The following is an 11,006-nucleotide window of genomic DNA, read 5'->3' on the forward strand; positions in this document are numbered from 1 at the left end:
GGGGGGTGTTGGTGACACTGGGGGGTGTTGGTGACACTGGGGGGTGTTGGTGACACTGGGGGGTGACGGTGACACTGGGGGGGTGACGGTGACACTGGGGGCTGTTGGTGACACTGGGGGGCTGTTGGTGACACTGGGGGGGTGATGGTGACACTGGGGGGTGTTGGTGACACTGGGGGGGTGACAGTGACACTGGGGGGGGGTGACAGTGACACTGGGGGGGGTGACAGTGACACTGGGGGCTGTTGGTGACACTGGGGGGGTGACGGTGACACTGGGGGGTGTTGGTGACACTGGGGGGGGTGACGGTGACACTGGGGGGGTGTTGGTGACACTGGGGGGGGTGACGGTGACACTGGGGGGTGTTGGTGACACTGGGGGTGACACGCGCCCAGCGCCCCCCCCAAGGTGCCACCAGCGCGGTGGCAGCGACGGTTCAACGTCAGCGGGGGGGGGGGTTGGGCCGGTGCCCCCCCGCCGCCCCTCCCCCACCCCGAGCCGCGACTCAATAAATTAATAAATCTGCTTTTGGTTAATTTTTTTTTTGCCTTTTTTTGATTTTTTTTTCGGGGGGGGGGGGGGGGGGAGGGCTTGCGGCCCCTCCCCCCCCCCCCCCCCATAAATAACACGAAAGCAGCCGGGGGGGGGGGGGGGGAGGGGCCGCCCGTGGGCCCCGCCCCCCAACTGGGGGGCGGGGGGGGGAGGGGCGGCCTCAGTTCCCCGGGGGGTGGAACGGGATTGGCTGGGACTGGACTGCGGGCAGAGGGGGAGGGGTCGCTGTGGGGTGCCCCATAAGTGACCCCTCAAGCAGCCTCTCTGCCCCATAAGTGACCCCACAGTGACACCCCCCAAGAGCCCCATAAGTGACCCCTCCAACTGCCCCGTGACCCCACAGTGACCCCCCCAAGCATCCCCTCTGCCCCATAAGTGACCCCACAGTGACACCCCAAGCGCCCCATAAGTGATCCCAGTGACCCGTCCCAAGCGCCCCCTCTGCCCCATAAGTGACCCCAGTGACCCCCCCAAGCGCCCCCCTCTGCCCCATAAGTGACCCCCCCAACTGCCCCGTGACTCCACAGTGACCCCCCCAAGCGCCCCATAAGTGACCCCAGTGACCCCCCCCAAGCGCCCCCCTCTGCCCCATAAGTGACCCCCCCCAAGCACCCCATAAGTGACCTCCACAGTGACCCCCCCCAAGCGCCCCCCTCTGCCCCATAAGTGACCCCCCCCAAGCACCCCATAAGTGACCCCACAGTGACCCCCCCCAAGCGCCCCCTCTGCCCCATAAGTGACCCCACAGTGACCCAAGCACCCCCTCTGCCCCATAAGTGACCCCACAGTGACCCCCCCCAAGCGCCCCCTCTGCCCCATAAGTGACCCCACAGTGACCCCCCAAGCACTCCCTCTGCCCCATAAGTGACCCCACAGTGACCCCCCAAGCACTCCCTCTGCCCCATAAGTGACCCCACAGTGACCCCCCAAGCACTCCCTCTGCCCCATAGCTGACCCCGCAGTGACCCCCCGAGCGCCCCCTCTGCCCCATAAGTGACCCCACAGTGACCCCCCCCAAGCGCCCCCCTCTGCCCCATAAGTGACCCCACAGTGACCCCCCCCAAGCGCCCCCTCTGCCCCGTAGGTGACCCCGCAGTGACCCCCCGAGCGCCCCCTCTGCCCCATAAGTGACCCCACAGTGACCCCCCAAGCGCCCCCTCTGCCCCATAGGTGACCCCACAGTGACCCCCTGAGCGCCCCCTCTGCCCCATAAGTGACCCCGCAGTGACCCCCCAAGCGCCCCCTCTGCCCCATAAGTGACCCCGCAGTGACCCCCCGAGCGCCCCCTCTGCCCCATAGGTGACCCCGCAGTGACCCCCCGAGCGCCCCCTCTGCCCCATAAGTGACCCCACAGTGACCCCCCGAGTGCCCCCTCTGCCCCATAGGTGACCCCGCAGTGACCCCCCGAGCGCCCCCTCTGCCCCATAGCTGACCCCGCAGTGACCCCCCGAGCGCCCCCTCTGCCCCATAAGTGACCCCGCAGTGACCCCCCAAGCGCCCCCTCTGCCCCATAAGTGACCCCGCAGTGACCCCCCGAGCGCCCCCTCTGCCCCATAGGTGACCCCGCAGTGACCCCCCAAGCGCCCACTCTGCCCCATAAGTGACCCCACAGTGACCCCCCAAGCGCCCACTCTGCCCCATAAGTGACCCCACAGTGACCCCCCGAGCGCCCCCTCTGCCCCATAAGTGACCCCGCAGTGACCCCCCGAGCGCCCCCTCTGCCCCATAGGTGACCCCACAGTGACCCCCCCCAAGCGCCCCCTCTGCCCCATAGGTGACCCCGCAGTGACCCCCCGAGCGCCCCCTCTGCCCCATAAGTGACCCCACAGTGACCCCCCGAGCGCCCCCTCTGCCCCATAGGTGACCCCGCAGTGACCCCCCGAGCGCCCCCTCTGCCCCATACTGACCCCCCGGTGCCCCCTCACCTTGGGGGTGCCCCATGTACCCGTAGGGGGCGGGGCTGGCCGGGGGCAGCGCCCCCTGGTGGCCCTGGGGGGGGCCCTGCAGCAGCATCACCTGGGGGGGGTGGGGCGGGGGCGGCGCCGAGAGCCCCGGCTGGGGGGGAGGGGACACACAGGGGTCAAGGGGCGGGGGACGGGGACCCCCATCCCCCCACGACCCCCATCCCCCCACGTCCCCCATCCCCCCACGTCCCCCAATGGCCCAAAACGCCCCCGTGTCCCCCCACCCCCCAAATCCCCACATCCCCCACCGCCCCACGTCCGCGTCCCCGCGGGTCCCCCCCACCCCCCCTCCTGTCCCCAAATATCCCCGCGTCCCCCCCCAACAGCCCCATCCCCCCAAGTCCCTCCGCCCCCCAAGTGCCCCCCGCCCCCCCCCGTCCCACCTGCCCCACATGTGTCACCCCATAGCTGTGCTGACTCAGACTCTGCAGCGCGAACACGGCGGGTGGGGGAGGGGCGGCGGCGGCCCCGGCCGGGGGGGGAGGGGGCGGGGGGGGAGGGGCGGGGGGGGGGGGTTGGGCGAAGCCGCCCTGGGGGGAGGGGGCGGCGGGGGGAGGGGGAGGGGGGTGGAACAGGCTCTGCTGCTGCTGCGGGGGGGGAGGGGCGGCCCCCCCTTGGTGCTGCCAATCAAAGGGGGGGGAGGGGTCAGTGTTAAGGGGGGGGAGGGGAGTCACACCCCCCCCCCCACCCCCCCGAGACCCCCGGGGTGGGGGGGGGGGTCAATGGAGGTGGGGGAGGGGTTACCTGGGTGGGGGGCGGCGGCTGCGTCGCGGTGGGGGTGGGGGGGGGCGGGAACGGCTGCACGGCGGCTGCGGGACAGAGGGACACGGGGTCAGGGGGACAAACGGACACGGGGACACGGGGTCAGGGGGACAAACGGACACGGGGACAGGGGGTCAGGGGGACAAACGGACAGGGGGACACGGGGACAGGGGGACAAACGGACACGGGGACACGGGGTCAGGGGGACACGGGGACAGGGGGACAAATGGACACGGGGACACGGGGACAGGGGGACACGGGGACAGGGGGACGGGGGGACGGGGGGAGGGGCCGCACTCACCGTACAGGGGCTGCGGGGGCCCCGGCTGCTCCTGGGGGGGGGGGAAAGGGGGGGAGGGGAGCAGGCGGGGGGGGGAGGGGAGCAGGGGGGCGAACACGGGCTGGGGGGGGAGGGGGGGGGTCAGAGGAACCCCCTCCCCTCCCCTCCCCTCCCCCCACCCCGCCAGCCCTCCCCCTCCCGAGCGTCCCCCGCCCCCCGCTGGGATACGGGGCCCCTCCCCCACCCTGACCAGTCCTTCCTCCCACCCCACCGGCCCCTCCCCCACCCCCATAATCCCCTCCCCACCCCCATCGGCCCCTCCCCCACCCCCCATTGGCCCCTCCCCCACCCCATCCATAGGCCCCTCCCCCACCCCATAAGCCCCTCCCCACCCCCATCAGCCCCTCCCCCACTGGCCCCTCCCCACCCCCATCAGCCCCTCCCCCACCCCCCATCAGCCCCTCCCCCACCCCCCACCGGCCCCTCCCCCAGCCCCCATTGGCCCCTCCCCCAGCATTACCAGCCCCTCCCCCACCCTGAGGCCCCCACCTTTCCCCCCCCCCACCCCCGTAACACCCCCCCACCCCTCCCCCTCCCCCTCCGGTACCTGTGAGGGGTAGTGGGGGAGGGGCGGCACGAGGGGGGCTGCCCCGCCCCCCCGAACTGCTGGGGGGGCCCGTACGGGATGTAGGACGAGTAGGGGGCGGGGGGAGGGGCGGCGGCGGCGGCCACCAGGGTGGGGGAGGGGCCCCCCCCGCCCCCCTGCACCAGGCCGGGGGGGGAGGGGCGGCGGGCGGGGCCGGCGGCTCCGAGCGCGGCGGGGGGGGGAGGGCGCCTGTGGGGGAGGGGGGCGGGCGGGGGCGTGGTCAGCGATCCACACCCCCCCCCCCCCACGGGGTGGGGGGAGGGGCCGATAATGGGGGGGCCGATAAGGGGGGGAGGGGCCGATAAGGGGGGGAGGGGCCGATAAGGGGGGGAGGGGGCGATAAGGGGGGGAGGGGCCGATAAGGGAGGGGGGGAGGGGCCGATAAGGGGGGGGGGAGGGGCTGATAAGGGAAGGGGAGGGGCCGATAAGGGGGGGAGGGACCGATAAGGGGGAGGGAGGGGCCGATAAGGGGGGGGAGGGGCTGATAAGGGGGGGGAGGGGCCGATAAGGGGGGGAGGGGCCAATAAGGAGAAACGGTTATAAGGGCGGGGGAGGGGCTGCGGGGGGAGGGGCTGCGGGGGGAGGGGCCGCTCACCTTTCCCGCCCCGGAACTTCTGGGCGGAGCCGGAAACGAAAGGAAACGCCTGGGGGAGGGGGGGGAGGGGGGGAGCGGGGTGCTGTGGGGCCCGGACGCCTGGGTCCCCTGTGGGGCCCGGACGCCTGGGTCCCTGGCGGGGGGGCGGGGGTCTCACCTGGACGGGGGCGGGGCCGACGTGCAGGTAGGAGATGTAGGGGGGGGCGTAGAGGGGGGGAGCCCCCCCCGCCCCTCCCCCCAGCACCCCCAGGGTGGGGGAGGGGCGGGGCCCGGGCGAGGCGGGGGAGGGGCCGCCGGCGGCCTTGGCCTGCGGGGGGGGGAGGGGTGAGCTGGGGGGGGGGCGGGTCCTGAAATTGGGGACCCCCCCCCCCCCCCAAAACGGGCCCCACCAGCGGCCGCGCCGGGTTGAACTCCTTGGCGTGCGGGTTCAGCGTCGACTTTTTCACCTGCCTGCGGGGAGGGCGGAAATTCGGGGGGAAAAACCAACATTTTGGGGCCGCCGAGCAGCGTCGCCGTCGCCCCCCCCCCCCCCCAAAAAACAGCGGAAAAAAAAAAAACCCCAAAACCCCACCTTTTCCCCCCCAAAATCAGCGTTTTCTCCTCCTCCAATCTCAGTTTTTCACTCACGTTCTCGCGTTCCCGCCCCCAAAATCCCACAGATTTGCCCCAAAATCTTGGGCCCCGCCGCCCCCCCCCAACCAAAGTTTATTGGGGACCCCCCTGGATCTCGATGTGTGTCCCCCCCCCCCCGAAAAACTCCAGGCCCCTCCCCCAAACACCGTGGCCCCCAAAACCCCGCTTTTCACCCCAAAAACTTCTGCCCGCCCCCCCCCCATCATCCAGGACCCCAAAACCTCAGTTCTGCCCCCGAACCGCCCCCCCTCCCCCCACCCCAAACCCCTCGTTTTCCGCCCCCAAGCGCCCGCCCCTCCCCACTCACGCGGGCACCGGCCCCTCCTCCTCCCGCCCCCCCGCGGGGGAGGGGGGCGGCGCGGCCCCTCCCCCCGCCCCTCCCCCCCCCTCCTCGGGGGGGTCCCGGCCCCTCCCCCCCCCCAGCTCGGGGGGCTCCGGGGGGGGAGGGGCGGGGGGAGGGGCGGCGCCTCCGGGGGGGGGTTGGGCTGGAGCTGGAAGGGGGGGGAGGGGGGGGGGAGGGGGGTGAGCGACCCATAGAGCCGCCCCTCCCCCCCTGCCCCATAGACGCGTTCTGACCCACGGACACCCCACATCCGCCCCACAGACACCCCACATCCGCCCCATAGACCCCCCATAGACACGTTCTGACCCACGGACACCCACATCCGCCCCACAGACACCCCACATCTGCCCCATAGACACCCCATAGACACATCCTGACCCATGGAAACCCCACATCTGCCCCATAGACCCCCCATAGACACGTCCTGACCCACGGACACCCCACATCTGCCCCATAGACACCCCACATCTGCCCCATAGACACCCCATAGACACATCCTGACCCACGGACACCCCACACCTGCCCCATAGACCCCCCATAGATATGTCCTGACCCACAGACACCCCATAATCATCCCATAGACACCCCACATCTGCCCCATAGACCCCCATAGACACACCCTGACCCATAGACACCCCACATCTGCCCCATAGACCCCCCATAGACACGTCCTGACCCACGGACACCTCACATTTGCCCCATAGACACCCCAGATCTGCCCCACAGACACCCTAGTTCTGCCCCACAGACACCCCAGTTCTGCCCCATAGACACCCCATACATGTGTCCTGACCCACAGACACCCCACATCTGCCCCACAGACACCCCATAGACACGTCCTGACCCACAGACACCCCATATCTGCCCCATAGACACCCCACATCTGCCCCCACAGACACCCCATAGATATGTCCTGACCCACGGACACCCCACATCTGCCCCATAGACACCGCAGTTCTGCCCCATAGACCCCCATAGACGCCCCACAGACACCCCAGACCCGCCCCCCCTCCCCCCTCCCCTCCCCCACCTTGAGGGGCGCCCCCAGGGGCCTCAGCTCGTCCAGCGGGTGGCGCTGCTGCTGCTGCCGCCGCCCTGGGGCCCAAAACGGGGGGCAGGGGTCACGCCCCTCCCCCGCCCCTCCCCCCCTCCCCCCGCCTCCTCCTCCCCCCGCCTCCTCCTCCCCCGCCTCCTCCTCCCCCTCCCCCAGCCCTCCCCCCGCCCCTCCCCCCCCTCCCCCCGCCTCCTCCTCCCCCCGCCCCTCCCCCCCTTCCCCTGCCCCTCCCCCCCGCCTCCTCCTCCCCCTCCCCAGCCCCTCCACCACCCCCCCCCTCCCCCCGCCCCTCCCCCCCTCCCCGCCCCTCCCCCCCCTCCTCCCCCCCGCCCCCCCCCCTTCCCCGCCCCTCCCCCCCTTCCCCCGCCCCTCCCCCCTCCCCGCCCCTCCCCCCTCACCTTTCTCGGGCTCGGCGGGGGGGGTGGGGGAGGGGCAGGCGGGCGGCTCCGGGGTGGGGGGGGGAGGGGCGGCGGCTTTCGGGGACCCCCGGGGGGGGAGGGGGCGCCCGCCTGCGGGGGAGGGGCCCTTCGTTAGCCTCATTAACCCCCCCTTCCTTAATTAACGCCCTTCATTGATCACCCCCCTCCGCCAATCGCCCCTTCGACCCTGAACTGGAACGTGACCCCCCCCCCAACTTTAAGCCCCGCCCCTTGGTTTTAAGCCCCACCCACTTAATTAGAGCAGATCCCCCTTAATTAAGCCCCTTAGGAACAGCTCGCCTTAAGCCCCGCCCCTCATTAGAAACCCCGCCCCTTTCCCTGCAGGCCCCTCCCCTTTAGTAAGCCCCGCCCATCGCTTTAAGCCCCTCCCCGCCATTAAGCCCCGCCCATCGCTTTAAGCCCCTCCCCATTAAGCCCCGCCCATTGCTTTAAGCCCCTCCCCATTATTAAGCCCCACCCATCACTTTAAGCCCCTCCCCGTCATTAAGCCCCGCCCATCGCTTTAAGCCCCTCCCCCATTGTTAAGCCCCTCCCCCTCATTAAGCCCCGGCCACCAGTTTAAGCCCCTCCCCCATTAAGCCCCGCCCATCGCTTTAAGCCCCTCCCCCTCACCTGTGGGCGGGGTCTCCGTCCTGGCCCCGCCCCCCCCACCCCTCCCCCCCTCTGGGATTTCGGGGACGTTCGTGACGACCCTGGGGGGGAGGGGGGGGAGGGGCGTGAGGGGGCGGGGCCTCGACCACGCCCCCCCCCCCCCCCCCCCCCCCACCCCCCAATTTCTCACCTGGGGGGTCGGCCCCGCGCGGGGGGGGGAGGGGCAGGGACCCCCCGGGGCGCGGCGCCGCCCCTCCCCCCGCCCCCCCCCCGCGCGGGGCGGGGCCGCGCGAAGCTCCGCCCCCCCGGGGCCGGGGGGGGAGGGGCGGGAACTTGGGGTCCCTGCGGAGAAAAGGGGGGTCAGGGGGCGGGGCCTCGCGGGGGCGGGGCCATTTCAGGGGGGGTTGGGGCATTTGGGGGGATTTGGGGCATTTTGGGGGGATTTGGGGCATTTGGGGGGGATTTTGAACTTTTTTGGGTATTTTTGTGGGTGATTTCGGGCATTTCTGGGGGGCGACTTGGGGCATTTTTGGGTATTTCGGGGGTGACTTCCGGCATTTCTAGGGGTTGATTCGGGGCATTTTTGGGTATTTTTTTGGCATTTCGGGGGGTGATTTGGAGCATTTTCGGGTATTTTTTTGGCATTTTGGGGGACGATTCGGGGCACTTTGGGGTATTTTTTTCCCATTTCGGGGCATTTTTGGGGTATTCCAGGGCATTTTTGGGTATTTTTTTGGCATTTTCGGGGGTGATTTGGAGCATTTCTGGGGTATTTTGGGGCATTTCTGGGTATTTTTTTGGCATTTTGGGGGGTGATTTGGAGCATTTCTGGGGTATTTCGGGGCATTTTTTGGGTATTTTTTTGGCATTTCGGGGGGCGATTCGGGGCATTTTTGGGTATTTTTTTGGCATTTCGGGGGGCGATTCGGGGCATTTTTGGGGGTTTTTTGGCATTTCAGGGGACGATTCGGGGCATTTTTGGGGTTTTTTTTGGCGTTTCGGGGGCGATTCGGGGCATTTTTGGGTATTTTTTTGGCATTTTTTGGGTATTTCGGGGCGTTTCGGGGGGGGCCTCACCGGGGGGCGGGGCCGGCGGGGGGGGGCGGCCCCGGCCCCTCCCCCTCCCGCTCCTCCAAGGCCGCGTGCAGCCGGTGCCGCGGGCTCGACTCGATCTCGCGCGCCAGGGCGGCCGCGCGCGCCTCCCGCTGCCGCCACGCTGACGAGTCCTCCCTCGTCAGCGGGACGCTAATTAGAGACAAAACTCCTTAATTGCGGGGGGAGGTCCCCAAGACGCAAATCTACAAAATAACCCCCCTGTACGGCCACCAAAACCCCCAAAAACCCCCCTGGACAGCCCCAAATTCGCCCTGATCAGGCCCAAAACGCCCCCAAATTCCCAGAGCAGCCCCCAAAACCCCCCTGGACACACCCAAATACTAATAAGTCCTCCCTCATCAGCGGGACGCTAATTAGAGACAAAACTCCTTAATTGCGGGGGGTGTCCCCCAGACCCAAATCTACAAAATAACCCCCCTGTACGGCCACCAAAACCCCCAAAAACCCCCCTGGACAGCCCCAAATTCCCCCCGCGACCCCCCCTGGACAGCCCCAAATTCGCCCTGATCAGGCCCAAAACGCCCCCAAATTCCCCAGAGCAGCCCCCAAAACTCCCCTGGACAGGCCCAAATGCTAATAAGTCCTCCCTCGTCAGCGGGACGCTAATTAGAGACAAAACTCCTTAATTGCGGGGGGGGGTCCCCCAGACCCAAATCTACAAAATAACCCCCCTGTACGGCCACCAAAACCCCCAAAAACCCCCCTGGACAGCCCCAAATTCGCCCCGATCAGGCCCAAAACGCCCCCAAATTCCCCAGAGCAGCCCCCAAAACCCCCCTGGACACACCCAAATACTAATAAGTCCTCCCTCGTCAGCGGGACGCTAATTAGAGACAAAACTCCTTAATTGCGGGGGGGGGGTCCCCCAGACTCAAATCTACAAAATGACCCCCCTGTACGGCCACCAAAACCCCCAAAAACCCCCCTGGACAGCCCCAAATTCGCCCTGAACAGGCCCAAAACGCCCCCAAATTCCCCAGAACAGCCCCCAAAACCCCCCTGGACACACCCAAATACTAATAAGTCCTCCCTCGTCAGCGGGACGCTAATTAGAAACAAAACTCCTTAATTGCGGGGGGGGTTCCCCAGACCCAAATCTACAAAATAACCCCCCTGTACGGCCACCAAAACCCCCAAAAACCCCCCTGGACAGCCCCAAATTCCCCCCGCGACCCCCCTGGACAGCCCCAAATTCGCCCTGATCAGGCCCAAAACGCCCCCAAATTCCCCAGAGCAGCCCCCAAAACCCCCCTGGACAGGCCCAAATGCTAATAAGTCCTCCCTCGTTAGTGGGATGCTAATTAGAGACGCAAAAACTCTTAATTGGGGGGTCCCCCCAACCCAAGTCACCAAAATAACCCCCCTGTACAGCCACCAAAACCCCCCTGGACAGCCCAAAAATCCCCCTGGACAGGCCCAAAACGCCCCCAAATTCCCCGGTACAGCCCCCAAAACCCCCCTGGACCCCCCCAAACGCTAACGAGTTTTCCTTCGTTAGCGGAGCCCTAATGAGCAGAGACAGAAATCTTTAATTTGGGGGGTCCCCCAACCCAAAAACTCCACAACCCCCCCCCCGTACAGCCCCCCCAAAACACCCCAAACGTCCCCAAAATCCCCACGGACACCCCCAGACGCTAACGAGTCCTCGCTCGTTAGCGCAACGCTAATTAGGTGAGATGAAAAGCAGCTAATTTGGGGGGCTCCCCTGCCCCCCCAAAACCCCAAACCCCCCAAAATCCCCCCAAAAATCCCCAAATTGCCCAAAACCTCCATTTCTCACGCGTAGACCTAGAGCCACCAGTTACCCCTAAAAAGCCTCAAAAACCCCAAAAACACCCCCAAAATCATCCCAACCCCCAAAAAACCCTCCTGCCCCCCCCCAAAAGCCTCAGACCACCCCAACTCCCCAAAATTGCCCAAAATCCCCCAAAATTGCCCCAAAATCCTTCACTTCGACGCGTAGACCGCCACCGTTGTCGCACCCGATCGCCCCTCAAAATTTCCCTTGAAAGCCCCAAAATTCTCCCCGG

At 67.9% G+C, this 11,006-nt stretch overlaps 1 protein-coding gene across 1 annotated transcript in view; it reads right to left on the reverse strand.

Annotated features, from left to right (window-relative positions):
• Window positions 1-685: 685 nt before the first annotated feature.
• The window catches only part of LOC136001188 (ataxin-2-like protein), a 12,724-nt gene continuing 2,403 nt past the window's right edge, over window positions 686-11,006 (reverse strand). The window contains 17 exon segments of the mRNA XM_065655272.1: window positions 686-753; window positions 2,478-2,607; window positions 2,900-3,136; window positions 3,261-3,325; window positions 3,580-3,679; window positions 4,166-4,200; window positions 4,203-4,393; window positions 4,800-4,848; window positions 4,957-5,106; window positions 5,189-5,249; window positions 5,740-5,774; window positions 5,884-5,923; window positions 6,806-6,870; window positions 7,228-7,338; window positions 7,882-7,961; window positions 8,938-9,124; window positions 10,096-10,153. Coding sequence (XP_065511344.1) covers window positions 713-753; window positions 2,478-2,607; window positions 2,900-3,136; window positions 3,261-3,325; window positions 3,580-3,679; window positions 4,166-4,200; window positions 4,203-4,393; window positions 4,800-4,848; window positions 4,957-5,106; window positions 5,189-5,249; window positions 5,740-5,774; window positions 5,884-5,923; window positions 6,806-6,870; window positions 7,228-7,338; window positions 7,882-7,961; window positions 8,938-9,124; window positions 10,096-10,153 — 1,635 coding nt within the window. The 3' untranslated portion in view covers window positions 686-712.

The sequence above is a fragment of the Caloenas nicobarica genome, chromosome 38, assembly GCF_036013445.1.
Source record: "Caloenas nicobarica isolate bCalNic1 chromosome 38, bCalNic1.hap1, whole genome shotgun sequence".
Lineage (NCBI taxonomy): Eukaryota > Metazoa > Chordata > Aves > Columbiformes > Columbidae > Caloenas > Caloenas nicobarica.